This window comes from Sinohyriopsis cumingii, chromosome 8, assembly GCF_028554795.1.
Source record: "Sinohyriopsis cumingii isolate HCF-2022 chromosome 8, ASM2855479v2, whole genome shotgun sequence".
Taxonomy (NCBI): domain Eukaryota; kingdom Metazoa; phylum Mollusca; class Bivalvia; order Unionida; family Unionidae; genus Sinohyriopsis; species Sinohyriopsis cumingii.
The window spans coordinates 28,771,708-28,791,777 of record NC_142968.1 but is presented as its reverse complement, the minus strand read 5'-3'; the positions used below and the strand labels follow the sequence as shown (position 1 = coordinate 28,791,777).

At 33.8% G+C, this 20,070-nt stretch overlaps 1 protein-coding gene across 7 annotated transcripts in view; it reads left to right on the top strand.

Annotated features, from left to right (window-relative positions):
• The window catches only part of LOC149793205 (uncharacterized), a 46,383-nt gene that overhangs the window by 24,493 nt on the left and 1,820 nt on the right, over nt 1–20,070 (top strand). The window contains exons 2-10 of one of the 7 annotated variants that reach the window (XM_089967166.1): nt 696–769; nt 1,306–1,608; nt 2,197–2,330; nt 5,448–5,577; nt 8,233–8,400; nt 11,664–11,723; nt 12,229–12,279; nt 17,347–17,458; nt 19,786–20,023. In XM_089967166.1, the coding sequence (XP_089823292.1) occupies nt 706–769; nt 1,306–1,608; nt 2,197–2,330; nt 5,448–5,577; nt 8,233–8,400; nt 11,664–11,723; nt 12,229–12,279; nt 17,347–17,458; nt 19,786–19,810 (1,047 nt within the window). In that variant the 5' untranslated portion in view covers nt 696–705 and the 3' untranslated portion in view covers nt 19,811–20,023. Of the gene's footprint in view, nt 1–695; nt 770–1,305; nt 1,609–2,196; nt 2,331–5,447; nt 5,578–8,232; nt 8,401–11,663; nt 11,724–12,228; nt 12,280–17,346; nt 17,459–19,785; nt 20,024–20,070 lie in introns of those variants that run through there. The other 6 variants (XM_089967167.1, XM_089967164.1, XM_089967165.1 and 3 more) reach the window with 6 other exon arrangements.

Genomic DNA, 20,070 nt, shown 5'->3' with positions numbered 1-20,070 from the left:
GTGACCCCCTTAACTACTTATGTATGTATGTATGTATGTATGTAACGAATCAAGTGAACCCGATCAAAGATCAATAATAGTAACGATCGTTCAGACTTAAAAATCTTTCAGGAAACACTACTACACCGTGATCTTAGATTATGCCGTGATTGTTATCTCACATATCCAAAATAGGAATTACTAAAATGCCTAATTTGTTTGAAATATGTCTCCCAGACAGGCTTAGTTTCTGATTAGCTTTTGTCAGGAATATTGGTGTTTAATGGTAGTCTAGAATTAGGAAACATTTAAGAACATAAACAATTACATTTCTATGTTTTTAAAGTCAGACTACACTGACTGAAATAACTATCTGATTCAACATATTTACACTAGTTTGAATAAGACTTGCAAAATCATTTGAAGACATGTTTGTCAAAACATATAATTTTCCTTTTATTCATAACAAAATAACCGATCACCAGTGCTCTCTATAAAATACCTAAATCAAGATTTAGGACAAGCCTATCTTGTTGTTTCGAATAAGTTTCGTATAAGTAATTTGACCATATGATTCATAATGAAACCTCAAATATATATGTCCCTCGATATGAAGAACATAGTAAGGTTACTTTGACAATATGCAGTCCTTTATTTGAGTAGACAAGCCGACTAATAATTCTTTCTACATGCATACATATTTTCTACCTTTCCAGATAAGCCGAAATGCCTGAAACACTACTTTGCTGTTTGTTTTTGCTGGCGGCTTTATTTGGAGTTTTGTCTTCGGGTAGGTAATGTGGCGACGTGCATTTTTCTATAAAGTAGATTTATATAATACAATTGATCGAGTGTACATTTATTATCCAAATATTAATTAATTCATATACACTCTTTTATCACAAAACTGAAACAGAGACAGAATTCACAGTCTTACCCTCTTTCTCCGATTATATCGCTACAGAACAGGCGTTAAATGGAAATCGATTTGCAGGAATTTTCAGAACATGATAGGCTACAGATGACGGCTAGTATATGTCGTGTAGGAAGAGACACCGGCCGATGGGAAGCTACTGGCCAACTTTCACACAGTCACGTTTTCGAATGGAAACTTAACTTGCGCTGGCAGAAGTGAAACGTGTGAGTGATCTTTAAAAGCGACCGATTTATGCAACTCTTGCACCCGTGGTCTCTGAATACAGAAAATAAAGCAATAACAGTGCAAGTAGCAATAAAAACTATAATAATAATAATAATAATAATAATAATAATAATAATACGATTTAACATATTCGAATAAGTGAAAAACAAACTTTTCAATTTCAGGAACGAGCGTCATTAAAAAATACGGCTGCCGCGAGGAATCAATCAAACTTTTTCAGAACATATCATTCCCTAATAACAACACAATTGTGTCCCTTCACAAGAATGGAGACGTCAATATGATGATTGCAGAGTGGCAGAATAACCTCTTTAATCCAATCAACGGATACAGAGGCAAACTCTATCTGGACATCTATGGCAATATGTGGCTTCTCAACCTTCGTGAATCAGACGACGCAACATATAAAGTAAAAATGGGTTTAGAAGCAAATGCCACGATTAACCAAGTGGAACTGGTTGTAATGGGTGAGTGCAATAAAACGGTACACCTTTAAGATTTCCTTTGCATTTAGCGTCTTTAATTTGCAATATTGTCATTTTTGGATCCGGGTATTTTATAAAAGGTCCGATAACTGAATGAACGGTATTCTGCTGCATTGTGTGTGTGTGTGTGTGTGTGTGTGTGTAAAGTAATTTAATAATAATTTTACTAGATATATACATCTCTTATAAACAGCATGTAACATGAAGAAATCAACCACACAAAACCAAAGATGACATTATACAAAAGCAGTGTTAATCTATGTAGTTTGATGCCTTAGCTAGTAAAATATGCACACAATAAGGATCGTATGACACTTTGTCCCTAGAAATAAAAAGGAAATGGGAATTGCAAAATGTTTTATAATGTGTAAATGATTAACAACATATTTACAAAAGTATTCCTCAATGTAAATACTTATGTATGTTCTAACGTTCAACGTTCTTCCATATTAAGTTTCTAATGGACAACGTCAGTTAACTTTTGCGGTATCTCTATACATTTTGATTGTTTTGAAAACCTTATAATATCAAATCTATGACATTAAAATCACTGATCTCTTTATTTGATAGCTGCACCAACTAAGAAATGCAAACCTGAAATAGTACGTGTGGATAACAGTTTGGTTGCTTCTGTGGACCAAACAGAATGTGGCAAACCTCCAGCGTCTGTGCATTGGATTGAACATTCTGCTTTCTTAGTCAGTGTAAGTGATGATACCTTACACCTCATCATCTCTCTATCTATCTATCTATCTATCTATCTATCTATCTCTCTATCTATATATCGACCTGTCCATATTACAGTAGTTCTTTAAAAATCTAGTTCTTTGAGCTATATAGCAACAACCAAGAAAACTACAACTGTGCACGCATTTATCTTATCTCTTTCTTTTTTCTCTCTATCTTTTACACACGCAAACATTTTTATCTCTTTATCAGTAGAAACGGCTGCTAGATAAAATTACTAATCGACAACTTACCTGTATAACGCACAACGGACGTTTTATTAGGCATGAAAACATGTATTCGAGCTGATTGAGTAATCCATTACGCTGACGCACCTGGATCGAAGACCATCAGCTTCGCTTGCGACCTTTGATGATTAATGAATGAAACAAAGCTTCTTGTGTCTACTTTAGCAGCACCTAAAACGTGACTCAGAGTTTTTTCCGACCATTTTCACCCGGTTTTCGATATTTGGATAATTATTTTGTGGTGTAGGGCCATAGTCAGTTGCCTACAGGAAGTTCGAATTCGTTACTACAAAGCCAGATTATTCATGCAGAGAACACTCGGCAACGCGGTAGTCATGCTAAAACAAAACAATTGTTGTCACATGCTCCATTCATGATAAGTTGACTTTCTCAAAGTTGTTGCGAAAGCGACGGTTTTCTAATAGATACTCTGGGAATAAAATATTGAGTATTATGTGTCACTTTCGCTCTTTTACAAACAATATGTAACTATGATACAATATTTTTTGATTATCTTGTATAACATCATTGGGAAACCACTTACGGTTGATATCGCCCGACTATATGGACAAATAGATTACGAGATGTTTATGGCTATGTAACCAGCAATGCGAGTGACATGACAAATTTCATCAGCGCTGAAGTTTCATCTCGTCTCATAAACTAGATCATTTTCCTATTGATTGCGTACATCGTTTATGTTTGCAAGGCCTGTTGGTAGAATCCTTTGAAACAGTACACAATATCATGTCAGAATTCTATTCGAGTTCTTTCTGTCATGACCTTATGCCATCAGTTTCATTATTGATTATTGTAATCGTGAATTTGCCTGTCAAGTGGAACATTTCTTTGCTGCACGTGTCTTCAAAAGAATGTTTTGAGTTATTCGGAAGCACAATAATATTTTTGATTTCTGTCTCACAGTTGTTTCCTCAAGTACGTCACTTTAATTTTCCATCAGTGATATTTCATAACAATCTTTACAATAACAGCCAGATACTGGGAAAAATGTATAGTTTACATTACTTACTCTATTACTGAAACGACCAGCCTCAAGCAAAATGATCCCAAAGTAAAACTCCAAACTTCTAACTAGATTTCCAAGATGGGTTTGTGGATCTACTGGACAGCTTATATATATATACATATATATATATATATATATATATATATATATATATATATATATATATATATATATATATATATATATAACTCGAGATTATTTAATTCGGAACCACCAATAAATTCAGAGGGTGCGAAAACTGAAGGCAGATTCTGCAGAATGAACTATTTAGCTATAAATGTGTTATGAAGGCAGAACAAACTCTGATATCAGTTGCAAGCTTTCGGCATAATAGTATTTCATAATTTCGCCATAACACGATAACTATAATGTACATGAATGGAACATTCGAACGTTTTAACAGAGTAAAAACATTGCCGTTAATTTTAATTTTACCATCATGTTAGATGTAGAAGTAAATGATACGTGTACCTTATTCACTTGACTGAAATAAATGTTTTATGTTGACCAAAGGAAAGAAAGCAACTTAAGAATACCTCGTGTCGCAAAGTTGTTCCTGTTCCATGGGAATATAAAATCCTTTATCTGAAACCATTGGTCCCTACCTGCTTTTGAAATAAGAAAATACATACATATGTGGAGTATGATTTATTAATAAACATGGACAATTTAAATTTCGGTATAAAAATAGTTGAACACCAATATTATCAATTCAATGCTTGTTTGAAAACTCTTCAATTAAATTTTTTTAACTTGTCACGGAAATTGCTAGAATTAAGCTTAGATCATGTTTTTTCATTTACTGAAACTATTTATATATTCATGAGCAGCAAGCAGATTGTTAAGATGTCCACTGATGCAGCCATACTTGGCTGTCAGACCAGCACATTTTCGCTTTGGTCCAACTCTAAGGCATGCGAAGTCTATTGGTGTATCACATATTTATATGATTTTCTCTTCTGTGTAGCAATAGCGTCATTTTCAAGATTGATGCCGAAGTGGCGTTATTGGTTGTCAGATAAGAGAAGACCCACCGACCTACAGGAAGCTACAGGCAAGCTTTCTCACTTATCCCGTCAACCGAACTGACATGTAAACCCATGCAGGCAGAGGAGACATATCAGTGATATGAAAAGCCCTCCACCCAGACCAATATGACTATTCTTGTAAAGTAGTGGTACAAGTGATTCAAGACAGCGACTACGGCATCCATTTTGGAATTCCGATAGGCACTATTTTCATTTATGTCTAACAAGATTTCCTAAGTATTCCAGTGATATGCAATGTACACGACTTTCCTTTTAGGAGGATTAGCTATGCGAATCACAATTTTCAAGCTGAATGTCACGGTGCCTACATTGAAAGATAGATCAACACCATTTTCATTTAGGAACAACTAGACCTCCTAAGAATTCTTTTGGTGAATACCCCACTGTCCGTATTGCAATCTAGCAATGGAAGTGTAGCAATAACAAGGTTTTCATGATAATTGCAACGTTGGTCATACTGGCATCTTTGTAGTTCAAATTGCAAACGTTCCGCTTATGCATCATTGGATTGGAGTGACCTGGAAGAGCAGAGAAACATACACCACTATACAGCTCCGAAATTGAAGATTTGACAACTATTCATTTCTACATTAAATATTTATTTTTGCAGCATCATATGTTTTCAATCAATCAATGTCAAGTCTGATTACAGCCAGCACATGCTGTTTTATAGAATGAAGACAATACATATCGTGCAAATTAAAATAATATACTGGTTTAAAGGCCAATGTACTGAACAAATATTGTAAATCTTGAATATTTCTTTTACAGCCCCAGGTAATAACGTTACAACCCGAACAATCCAATTGTGCGTACCATGCCTGTATCAAAAGTGTTGCATTGAGATGTGTAGATGCATTCAACTTAGCAGACTACTGTACAGTTTTCAAATGGAATACGAGTAAGGGGTATTTGTTTCATTTGTGTTTAGCCCCGTAGCAGCACTTATTTGTCTACTTAGCGCGTATACAGTTTACTTGACCAATGTAAAACATTTTGTAATCGGTTTCCGAAGTAAAATATCAGATCACTGTGGAAGTACGCTGTTTTATAGATTCTATTTCCAGTATCCATCTATTCAGTTTTGTTCCAGGGTCAATCTAGCATCAATAACTGATAGTTTTGTAACAATGTATGTGCCCCATTTACCATATGAGTAAATAATAGTTCTCAAATCATCTGATTTGAAACGTTGTCTTTCTTCAGATCATATTTCTTTTCACATGCATTAAAATACACTTTTTGGATCATCTTTTACTTTGCATACGCCTCCTTGCCGTTTCGTTTCGTTCCGACTGCATCCGAGCGTTTCTTGTCCCTCCATTATATTATCAAACCAATTGTTATGTTTTCGTTCCATTTCAATTTATCTAAACTGTTTCGTCTCAGAGTCGTTTTTTCCCCCACCACAGACGACGTTTTAAATACTGTTTTTGTTTATAACTTCTTTAATGTGTGATATATAGCTTTTGTGAAGGAAAGCGGATGTACCTTTGAACGTTATCTTCCCTTAAACCGATTCGATTATTGCACTTCGACAGATAGCATTCTTGCAATTATGAACTTTAAAAATGGTATCCGATTATGCCACTCTGTTATTGGAGTACCATACATGATCCTTGATCTATATCATCTAATTATGCGGGACACAAATTCCTGAAAATTCTTCTATATGTAAAACAAAAAAGCATTTTTGTGAATATCTGATTTTATATATGACCGCTATAATGGGAAGCGTGCCATGCATTGACGCGGTTCATTCATCAGGTGGTCAAATTCTGATATTTTCGTATTATTTTCACATGTACTCTATGTAATGAAAAAATACACCTTAGATGAATAACTTTAATTCAATTATGTTATACCAAGGCAAAGTGACCCAAGTAATGTAAATGACTTTAAACTTACTTTTCTTTTAGACGACTTACTTTGAACAATTTTGTTGATAAATTATACTTTGGACAAAATTATATTGGATCAAACGATCAAGGATCACACTGATTCAGGAAATAACCAATACACACATTGTAAGTTTGGTTTAGATCCCATATCAAACGTTTTTGATTGCTTTAATGTTGGTAAACATAAAACCTATAGATTTTGGGTCACAAAATAAAAGTACGAGAAACTGGTACAAAGAGTATAAATTACATTAATCTGTGATGGTGATTTGCTGATATATGAAGACAATAAACTGTAGAATAGACAACTTTAAATTCAACTTCACAACAACAAAGGATTAGAACATACCTAGTTTTAGATCACAAAAGTATACTTTTTCAGTAAACAACAAAAATGTTCTCACTTCGGGACCGTAAAGGAATCGCCTGATAATAATGTTGCAAGTCGAGGTAAATTCACTCTAACCCTGATAAATACGGAACTATGGAAAACATAGCCGACTTTTAAAGTGCCGTTTATTTTATTCTTCTGAAAGGTTCTTTTCAACATCAGGTCGAACGAATATATCAACAATCTGATATAATATAGGTTCCAGGTACATCATAATACCTTCAGATTTGTGATAGTTGCTTATAATTAACGTCATCTATTTTCATTTACTTAAAATTATTTTAATAAGTGTATTATCTCCAAACTTTTGAGGTCTTATACCGTTGTCAAGATAATATAAAACAAACACGCACATCATAAATGACGAGACGATTTCCATCATTATCGTCGCCTGCAGTTTCACTTTCATTAGTTTCAAGTTCTTATTCCGTCAGCATCGTCCGAATCAGATACGCCATCCAATACGTCAGGTATGACCCTAGCTCTTTTAGTGATAACTTCTTTATTATTTTCATTGGTACTCGATGTAGTTCTATATAATATAATCCAATATCTATAATTACAAACCACACAATGATGACAATTTTTAAGTATGACTTGCTGATATATGACTCCAATGATCTTCAGTATTGACAGATTTTACAATGATAAAAGCAAAGAAAATATTTAATATTAGATTGCAAAATGCACTCTAAGCATATTCTTTCAGAAAACATCAAAAATGTCCTGCCTTCGGTGAAATGAAGGAACTTCTCATTTTAATTTTCCAAGTAGAGTAAATACACTATAAACCATTCATAATTCCTGTCCAGAGTCAGGATCAGCCTTCCACATACTGATCTTCTGCACATGTGATATCCTTTTAAAGTTCGGTTTTCTATATTCTGCATAAAGTTTATTTTTGACAGAACATTAAACGAATATATTAATAGCTGGCACCTGTAACTGTCTTATATAATAAAGTTTCCATTTACAAAATATTTGTCTCAAATCTGCCATAGTTACTTATAACTGAAGTAAACTTGTTACATTTAGGTAAACGTAGATTAGTAACAAATACTTTCATGAAACTAATAACCAGATACGATGTGTAATGGTACAAACAACGCAAGTTTATGGGGTTAAATTATTTCGCTGTTACGGTAAAATAAAAAGACAACATCACAATGTATTTACAACTGTATGGTGTCCATCATCACCATCATCTCTTTAATTTAACCCGCATGTTTTGTTTATTTTTTTTTTTTTTTTTTTTTTTTTGCAGGTAACGTTCCGTCAACACAGTCCGGATATGACATTATGTCCGACAAATCAAAAAAGACAGTAGCACTTTCGGTAACAGTTTTAATACTCCTGATACTCCTAATCGGTTTTTTGGTTCTCTGGGCTTTATGGAAGTTCAACATTCTATTCCGGCGCAATGAAACGAGAAGTAAGTTACTTTTCACTCAGTAATTATATGACATCAAGTCCATCCGTCCATATAAAGGCTACCTCTGCGACATAATGCTTTACATTATTAGGCTTTGTGATGTCATGGAAGTTTTGCAGTGTATTTTTAATTTAGTCATTACTTTTGCAATATATCATGGTTTCTGGCATTAATGTGTTTACGAGTACGATAATTAAAGAATAATGCCTAAAACAAAGTTCAAGATATAGAAAAGAAAATTTCTACTGAAATTCAATGTACGTTAGTACTATCCCATTAATACTAACGTTGATGTTGAAGAAATGAAATCCTATTCAATCGATTCAATCAAAACAATACCGCCAGATAACTTGCACGCCATTCGTGGCAAACATCTTAAAAGAGCTGTTCTGTCACAATTTTTATCTCATCTGAGTTTTTATAATCTGTTTAGTATTTTACAGTACACATATTGCGCGCACCACAATACCGAAACTGAATTTGTGAAAGTAGTTCTCTCCGCTTTGAAAAGTGAAAAGATTACGGGTCTTTGCCGATTCAACATCTCTACAGAATTATACACATCCTGTCGGTCGTATTAATTCACTTCTCAAAATCGTATCTGGTACTCGAGATACATAAAACTTACACCAACATCTCATGAAATATACAGGACTACATAACTGGAGCTGACGCGATTCATCCACTTCGCAATGTTCTTTCTGTCGATGCCATTAAACTACGTGTGTTTCCTAGTACTTCATAAACTTGACCACTGTAATTCTCTTATATCGTAATAGTCCAAATATCTACTTCAAAAAGTCCCAAAGGTTTGTACAAAGCACCGCTGTTAAGATCGCTCACAGAGAACCAAGAACTGGTTAATCTGCCTCCTGTCCTGAACCCTGAACTTTCTACACATGGTGTCCCAGACATAAACAAAAACTATGTTCTCTATGCCACATTTACTACTTCCAGTCTAAAATGCCGATCGGACATCACCCTTGCTAATACCCATCCTAGATTCTAGCGCACCTCTTCCGACACGTGTGTTCACATTATTCCAACTATCAAAACCAAGTGATACTGACATCGTTCTTATGCCTACCAAAGCCTATCTATTTCTACGAATAGCCTCTTAAACGAAGACAAACTGGCACGTGTTCTCATTCAAACGTGCTTTAAGAAAAGACATATTTAGTCCATATCTACAGATTTCAGACTTAACGACGATGGCTTAACATTATTTTTGTAGCATGCTTTTGTTTTTGTTTTTCTTTTGTTATCTTATATATATATATTGATGGATACTGAGAGCACTAGATGTTTTCAAGTTATGAGACTCTCTGACCTCTCTCTCAAGCTTGGCAGCCTTGCGGAGTTTATAACTGAATTAGAGTCGTGGAAAACGTTTGCAAGTATATAGATGCCTTTTTGTGCTGAGGTTTATTATGAAGCACATAGAACTTTCAAAAATTAAGAGCTCTGCTAAGTCAGACGCTGATTGTTCTTGTTATTATCATTATTATTATTATTATTATCAACCAGAATAGAAGACGAAAATCAATATATATATATTCATGCAATTAATCACAATAAAATGGTTCGCAATGGGATAGAATTAACAGTTCCTCAAAATATACCACTCACACATAATGGAGCGATTGCCGTATTTGCAATAGTTGTCCTTGATGCAAATATCATAAAGCTATTTATGTGTAAGTTAATTAACTCTTAATCATCCAACTTACTGCGTATGTTTCAACGGAATAGGCCAGATAAGTTACATTATTGGTATACGCCACCCCTCTTCAGTATATGTTGGGGATAAGGAAAACAAAGCGATTAGCATATATTATTATTCTTACGAAGACGAGCCTCGTGTCATTGTTTTGCAAGAAAACACGCGCTGAGAAAGACTAACATTAACTTTTACATTACGTATGACGTGACTCATGCAACGATGCCTACTGAAAGTACCCTATGGTCCAGTACTGTCAATATTTGTTACTTATGGTACTACTGTGAGGCCATGCAATTACGTTTTATAACTAATTATGTTACGCATAGTTTCCATGCTCACCTGCAAAACGAAAAGAAAAGAAAACATGAGTACCAAGTTTGGTTGAAACATTAAATTGTCAGAAAGCTATGCCCCAACAAGGAAAAGGATTACGGATTTCAAAAGATAATAAACTATAGCTATATCTAGTTGTATTACATATATGCGGTGGGAATTTGATGGCTACTGAGAGCACTAAATGTTCTCAGGTTATGAGACTCTCTGACACTTCTCTCAAGCTTGCCAGTCTTGCGGAGTTTATAATTGAATTAGAGTCGTGGAAAACGTTTGCAAGTTTCAAATACGTATGAAGCAAGGACAACACTTACTAAGCAAGTTATATGTACTTGTGTAATGCAATTGATCGGGACCATCTGGAATTTTTGTGCAGTGGTTATATACCGATTATGTTATGTTTTATTCAAGGACCACTGATCCACGTATTTTCATATCAACAATCAAGGAACCATAAGTGTGCTAAAAAAAAGACACGTTACCTAACAGCAAAACTGTTGCTGTTGGAATTTGTTGATTTGGCTACTTAATGTATGAAAATTTGAGGTAAAAAGTATTTGATTGTTGTTGGCTATTTATCGAAATGTACATTTAACGGAATCACGCACATAATTAGAAGAAATCCCAGTTAACCTAAACTTCAAAATGGAAATAAAATGAAGATGACGAGAAATTACTGAAATTACAAAACTAAACGATTGTTTGAAACACTAAACATATAACAAAAAATGAGCAAATTCTGATTAAAATATTCAATTAAGTTAAAAATAATATGTTCTTAGTTGACATAAATAAAGGTAACAGTCAGTGATCATAAAATAAAAGTTAGGATAAATAAAACCTCTTGAAAACAAAGACACTCTATGTCATATTAAAAATTGTTTCTAAAACACTTATAGATGTTTCAGTTCCCCAATCCACCAAACAACTTTTACCAGGGACAAAATCCTATACCAATGGCATATCAGTCATGGCATACATGAGTTTTGCGAAATATCTGAAATTATTCTTACTCGAAGTTTAACAGACATCAAATAATTTCCATAATTTCCCACCAATATTCATAAAGATACTTCTGTTTAAAACTCTGAATTTGTATTCCTTTTCCAACCAATGGGCGAGAAGAATGTAAAACTTGGTTTGCAAAGATGTTGATCGAACCTACACTTGATGTTGTGTTTGATGCCTGTAAATGTTAAAATTTCAGAACATTTGAATATATCCACTGGCTTATCGGAACAAACAACAGAGGAGAAAATACAAGAAAGTAAGCTTTGATTGTGATTTAGCCGTTCTTCATGATATTATCCTTAAATTGTGTTTATAGGATATGTCATACCTTTTGAACTGTTTTTAGTATCCTTCAAGTTATAACTAAAACAATCAGAACACTAGGAACGTCTATCATTTCCCTTCCTGTCAAGTATTTTGTTTCTCATCGTTTATGCAAAGATAGTCTTTTCATTTTGGGTGTATTACCTAATTTGATGTTGTTCTAATCATTCATAGAGTGATGCCAAATATATTAGCCTATTTGTTTCTTTTATTGTACAAATACTTAAATATTTCTTTCATTTTAAATGTTATTATTATTTATTTATTTATTATTTATTTATTATGTATTATTATTATTAGTAGTAGTAGTAGTAGTAGTGGTAATTGACTGACTGACTGATTTATTGATTGATTTATTATTATTATATTGAATAACTGATTGATTGATTGAATGACTGAGTGATTGATTGATTGATTGATGCTTTCATTTATTTAAGGTGAAGTCACTATTCCCTTGATGGAACCTCGCAGGGACATTTCTACTGAAAGTAATTTATTATTTTAAAAGTTCATTATTTATTTTAACTTTCATTTGAAATCTATATACAGTGAGAACAGCTAAGGACATTTATTTTAATATTCAGAGGTTTTTCATTGTCACCTTTGATAATTATAGTTTGAACTATGGAATACTTGCTAAAAGTGACAGGAAAAGGTATAGAAATTACTCATTTTAGAACAATGTAGAGTATTTCTCAAGGTGTACGGTTTCTGTAGATCCCCGGAAAATGCCACCATGACCGCTTTTGCAATATGCCACATACGAGGGATTTCTCGCTTTAGCAACACGCACTAGTATAACACATCCAAGTACGTACGACTGTTATTATAATCGATTATCGATCCTAACGCACAATTGTACTGTCAAGGTCTCCAGCCGCAGGTCTAACATGTGCCAGTCCAAATCCACAAGGATAAAACAAATATGTGCCAACCGGCAGAAACAATGTTGACTCAATAGGGTAAACCCCAAAAAATATATAATCCAGTGATGCTTCTGTTGTTGAGGCTGGCTTTTCATAAATGTCAGTGATAGTATAAAGGGTCTGGGTAATCTGAGTCGTGATGATCCATACAATGTCTGGCGTGAAATTGTAAATGGTACCATCAAGTCTGCTTGTAAAATTCGTTCAATTTGGAAAATCTCATTAATGGTTTCAGGTCAATCAAGACCTGTTTTCGGCGACTGATGTGCAACGTCAACATTGTACTTTGTTTCATCTGTTGAGATGGCAAAGCTGATTGTATGATTCTGCACGGGTTTACATAATTTTGAGTGTTTTCCGGTCACTAATGTGTTCCTCCGTCGGATCTCATTATTTATTAATTCTAGCTCGTAAAAGGAAGTACGAAGCACAATAACGTTTCCAAGTGGCTTCAACGTCTACCAAAAACGAAAGCGAAATATCTGCGAAGAAGCCTTCAAAAGGCCGCATTTTGAATATTAGGCCAACTACGATACATGCGCAACAACGTTTATGTGATCTAGACTATGCGAGAGACACGCAATGATTGGTGTTGTCGAAGTTACATTGAAGTCTGGTTGCGTCGATGCGATAGTAAACGTTGATGTATTGCTGGTATAGTGTGTACTATGGAGAGTAGATGACAGGGTGTTAAATGGTACATGACTGAGTATTAATCACTCCATCAACAATGAGAATATGGTATAGTTTTGTATATGGGATCATTCGATATTGTTCACTATAAAGAACGTTTCCGATAGTAGATGACTGGATTCCACATAGTTGATCACTAGATGTTCAACACTCCACAAACGGCGTTTTGATGGTATTATGTGGGCATTTGACAGTAAATTATTGGATATTAATCACTACAAACAACAAAACGACGTACTGTTTGGTACGTGCAGTTTAAACGTTACATCTCGAGTTAATTCCAAGTGGGAACCATAAGGTTGAAGTCATCTACATTTCTAACATTATATTTCACGGGAATCAAAATTGTGTGCTTGCTCTCGCTATCCTGTTTCTTACACGAAATGCATAACTTCAATTATGATGTGCTCAGTAAGCTGGTGTGCTATGCTCGTTAGTAAACCTTTGATACACATGTCTGCTTAAGTGAATTTTTTACCGGTTTTGAAGAACGTTATTCTATCTTGAAATGATTTGTCATTCATGAATGCAAAATGCTTTCTACACGTTCTTCTATTTACATGTTAATACTATTACCATTAACCCATGGCCACTTAATATTAGTGTCTCGCATTAGAAAATATACGATATATACACAGTCAGCTACAAATCTAGCTGTGAGATATTTACCTTGGTAGCTATCGGACTATGATATTCTCAAGCTATTTTCGGCCGGGTACTACCCAACTTGATATCCTTCCAATGAAGTAGTTAAATAGGTCACCCGAACAACTTGTTGCTATTGAGGAAATTGATTGCATCGCATATTGTTTATTTTTTTTTACAGATTATTGTCACCATCGCTTCATAGATTAGTTGCTTTTCTTGTAATTTGTTACTTCATTTAGTTTTATTTTTGACTTTAACTTGTAAAATTGTTATTTTCTGTGTCTAAAAGAAAATACGTATTGTTGTACACGTAGTTCGGTTCTACGTGTGCTATATTCGTGCAAAATGTAGACTGGTGCCTAATGTTTTTTCGCCAGAGTCTATTAATTGAGTGTTTTCTCAATTTTCTCGTATCATGTTTTTCTATACAGAAACATTTATATTCACAGGTATTTTATTTAAATATCAAGCTGAAGGATAATAACATCATCGGTTTAGTATAATACATGAACCACTTACCCAGCACAACAATAGAAAAGAGGGAACAATTATCTTGCTCTAGCAAATGTTTTCGTAGTGAAATAAAGATCTGATTTCGCAACAGGAATGTAAAATACTGCAAACCAAGGATTGAATTTTCTCCTACTTTGTTCCCTATCATGAAACTGGATTCTATTTTCATTTTAATGCCAAGTGACACAAACATCGCTCTCTCTTTCATTCTCTCTCTCTCTCTCTCTCTCTCTCTCTCTCTCTCTATATATATATATATATATATATATATGTATGTGTGTGTGTGTGTGTGTGACTCTGTGTGTGTGTGTTTTGTCCAAAGCCTATAAGGAATCCCTATATTAATAAATACATTCATGATATATTGTTTATTATATTATCATATTTGATGTAAGAAAGTTACAATGTTTCCTACAATGTAATTTAGTATTATTGTTGTTATTTTTAGTAAATTATTTTAATACTGTTGATTAATGTATTTACTTATTTTGAAGCCCCTTTTCCCTTGGATAATGATGAACAGGAAATGTATCATATAGGCGAGGTTTTTGTTTTGAATGTATATGTGTTATATTTGATATGAAACCGATACACAGCGAGAACAGTTAAGCACATTCAGTTAAGTATGCAGAGACCGATTGATGTTTTCTTTGTTTTTGAAAACAATACTCCGAACTATATAATGTTTGCTAAATGTGAAGTGGTACGAAACTGACTTATTTTTTTAAACATTTAGACCATTTGCAACATTGTCAAAGTCCTGTAGAAGAAATATGCCTCTAATAGATACATACAATTAGGAAAGATCAATTTCATTGCCATAACTTTGTGTTAGCTGTAAAGGTATGACTGTACATTTAAATTAAAAACGGATCTACCTTTGATGGCTTGAATATGCCTTGATCTCAGATACATAGGACGAATACTGATTGACTCCGTGGAACTTGCTTTCAAATAGGCCAATAGAAACTTTAGTTCAATGCACCTGTAAATTCTGTATCTACCTCAAAACAGTGCAGCTTGCACAGATGCCACAACATTAGTATGGCTGTTTCAGGACTTCCCGTCCGTTATTACATGTCGGTTGTGTATAGTTTGTAGCACATAACGGACACTAATATATTATTTGGATTCAGTCGTTGAAACATTGCTATAGCTAAAAGGACATTATAGTTTGGAGATGTTGTTTGCCAAAGGAAAACTATCCGTTTTGCAAAATATCATTCCTCTAACGTAATGATTTTCTGAACAACGCAGCACAGCGTATGCAGATTAATTGCAGAATCTTAATCCCATTTAAAAACTAGGAGCACGTTGATTACGAGGGTAGTAAATACAATCTGGAAAAGCTTTCAAGTAAGAGTTGAAAGATTCCTCTATCAGTAAAAAAAAATTGGTTGCGGTAGAGTTGGCGGGTCAATGTCAAGTATGTGTTGCACCCACACTTGGTGTCAACAAGTTCGCTAAAGCGTGATGTAGAAAAGATTTTTAAAGAATCCAACTACAAGGATTTATTCATGTAATGGTCGGCCGAGTGATGACGCCAGAATTGGACACACATGTACAGTTATTGCATCCATGTGATCTCATTATTTCTTATTTTGATCTAGTGTGAGCAAGTGGGGTGCTCAACAACATTTTAGGTGGCACAAACCTTTACAGAAAGCAAAGCGAACTATCTGGGTGGATACTCTCAAACGGCCGCATTAGGATAGTAATCCGATAAACGCGCAACGACTCTAGTACGATCTAGAGTGCACGAGAGATACGCGTGACCCTTGATTTCCTTCTTTTATTTCCGGTTTTGAAGGCACACTGCTGCAGTATATGGCTTATTTCTATATTCACCAAACTATCATTGATGTTTCTGAGTTAAACGAAACTTAAGTTACGGACTCCGAAACATACGAATTGCGCAAACATTGCCTAACAGGGACAAATGTAAGCTCCTTTGCAATGATCTCTATTTTAATGAGCGATGCTATATTTGCAATATCACGGTAAGTTCCTTTATTAATCTGAGAACAGGGGTATATGTAAAATTATGTTCATATTTATCATTAACTCAATTGAACTTTAGGAAATCTGTTTTGTAGATGAATTATGTGCACATATATAATACACGTTACATTTTTTCAAACCTCACGACTATGTGGCACACACTTGAACGACGAAATATGATTGGCTCAAAGTGTAAAATCTGAATGACACAAATGCACCCGGTCCATGATGTTACCTTTCGAGCTAATCATATTACGTTGTACATTAGCGAAGATTGTATTTCACTAGCTTTAGCCCATGCTTGGCCGCATATTAACTAAAACTAATGACAGTAACAGCTTTCGACTTGCCGAAAATATTTTATCCAATGCGTTACAGATAAATGAACTAGAATAGTTTTGACGCTTTCAGAAAGCTCAGATTCTGAATCTTAACAATGCTGTGCTTAACTCTGGCAATTATATGTTTAAATATGACAATCTGATCAGACAAATCTTACAACCATACAAAAAACACTTATCATCATAAAATTTGGCTGTTCGCTGGAAAAAATAATAAAGAACCACACATATACATACATACATACATACATACACTCATGCATGCATGCATTTACACGTAAATACATACATACATCCATCGATCTATCCATCCATGCATAAATACATACATACTTACATACATTCATGCATGCATGCATACATACATACACACATAGCAATGGCCGTCATCTGAATGGTGCACTGTAACAGCACATGGTACTCTTAATTTTAGGCACAGAAACAAATCCTTCAGTACACCAGGTCTCCAGTTCATTGCAAGAGGCAAAAGAATCAAAAGAAGAAACTGAACAAAACGAAACAGGAGAACAAGAAGTTCCTTCAATGTAAATATCAGTTTTTATCGATGTTCGCTATTTACAGCGGGTTGTGATGCGTCTCTTTCACTATCATATCAATTTTACTACGAACCTTCTCCTATAAAGTCCCTAAAAAATTCTAGGTGTGAAATTTCCACTCACAAAAGTGTTGTATTTTATACCGCTTTTACATTAACACACACACATACATACATACATACATACATACATACATACATACATACATACATATATGTTGCACATTTCCTTTAACATCTTATGTCGATTGTAATGCAAAAGTTTAACGAATCGAAAAGCGTATGTAACTCACTTTTGCCATCAGCAGTTATAGTCACTAACTTTACTGTTTTATATTACAAACCAAGCCATTCCGTTTTATTGCTATTGTTTCGAAATATAATTGATGTACATACAATTAGTGACTCAAAAGAAGAAAGCATATAAGTAATTATCAGTGGTTATAATGTCCTTGACACCTCCTTCCTACTCAAAACGAGTTGTTGGATTATATCCCGATTGTTTTAAACATGTAGACACTCCTAATAAAGATAAGCTTTAAGCACAAAACTGTGATATATAAATATGGCATCATATATACACATGAACATGAAAATAAACAAGTATTAATTAGATTGTAACATTGTTCTCGTCTGCTATTTTAAAAGTAAATCTGCCTACCGTTTAAATTGCGAAATGCAATTTTCCCCACATTCTTAATATAGATATATGTTAATTAAGGACAAACATTATAATTTACAAATTAGCTGAAATGTCATCTGCAAGGATTTAGCTTAGTCAACTTGATGAATAGGTACTTTGAGGGAGTAATGACCAACCTTGGATATTATGGAAATCTTCATGATTTATTATTTCCTAAATTTTTACTTTGTGGAAGATTGCTTTCGCTACGTTCGAAGGTTATATTGACATATATTATCGACGGAAAAGACTAGTGCCTATTAACAGGTTTGAAATTTACCGTACAATCAAACAAAAAGGTGTAAATGTAGCAAGATACAAGTATCGCCCCTGTAGCTAATATTATGTAACTCTACAAATCAATGAAACACTTTCCTGCCCAACATACTTCTGCATGTTTTCTAAAGATTTTTTTATTTCACTATCGCAGAATTTTGGACCTTTTACATTCAGGTAAACAGAAAACCAGTAAATACATATGTTTAACATTGATTACGAATCAGTAGCCTACTCAATAGAAAAATACGTTCTTATCCGAAATCTTGTGGCCTGTGTGCATGATGTGGTGGCCAAAGTTGGGAAGGACATTGACCTAAGGCGTACATCTGACTTTTTTGTGTTTGCTTTGTTGTTTGTTCTTATTTACCACTTTTGTCGTCATCATGAAAGCTATAATTCTTTTTTTTTGTACGTCCTAATATGCAGTAATTTTTGCTTGTAAATATTTGGAAGGATCTTGTGTTTTCGTGTTTTTAGTCTCTGAAAAGTAATATACAAGAGTTGAAGCTTTTAGTATCGAACCAGAATTTAGGACTGAGCACACTCTGGTTGAAATAAAACTGACATTTCAAAGAAAGGTTACAGAAATGCTGTTATAAATGTCATTCTTCACTGCTTCAAAATACATAATAAAGTAAACGAAAGTAAAATACCAGTACATTTGTGTATAACACTCTGATAATTTGTTAATTAACAATACATTGTAAAAAGTCTCTGTTTTGTATGATGGCTCATTATGACAAATAAAAAGCAGTACAGTATAAATAATATATTAATAATCCATCTTGGATGAGTACACAAATATATCTAAAAGATGAATACACAGAACCGATATGATTTAGTGAGAAGACAAACCAATAAAATAAATTAAACAGCGGTATGTTCATTAAAAAGATTTTGATGCATTTTAAATAGCACACTTTCAGTTGATTTGAAATTTTAACAAACTTCCTATAAGAATAATTTATTAATTTATTACAGACGAAATGCGTCCATGTTGTATAATGTAAACGTTCCAAATCTCTAACCCTTTTCATGACAGGAGTCATCTTAGCAATAGAATGACTTGCATACCTGTAAAAACCTTGCTTGCAAACATATATGTTTGTGGTCCTACGGAAATGAAAACAATCACCTTTCGAACTGTCTTGATAAGATAAAGTTTATATCTTTGTCAAGGTATTTTGTTGTTTAACAATGGAGTTCTAGATAATCAAAGTATGAATTAAAGATTTAACATGATTTGTAGTTGACGTAACGTGAAGTGTCGGCGAAGTATTGTGGTATAATCTATACTTTCTTGCAAAATATACATACAAACACGTATTCAAGCATAATACATTTTCTCTTTTCAGCAGGCTGCAGCAATCCATTAACTAAGAGTGTGACACGACATACAGCAAGACTTCATAGACAAATATAGAGAAGATTGAAAAAACCCACGTTTAATATTTAATAAAAGGTTAAAAAGAGATATGATGGTATCCTAGATAAGGATATAAGTTGTGTAATGTATCTTGATGTCCCACAATCGGAACGTGAAGTATGGGTGAACATATATATATATATATATATATATATATATATATATATATATATATATATATATATATATATATATATATATATATACAAACACG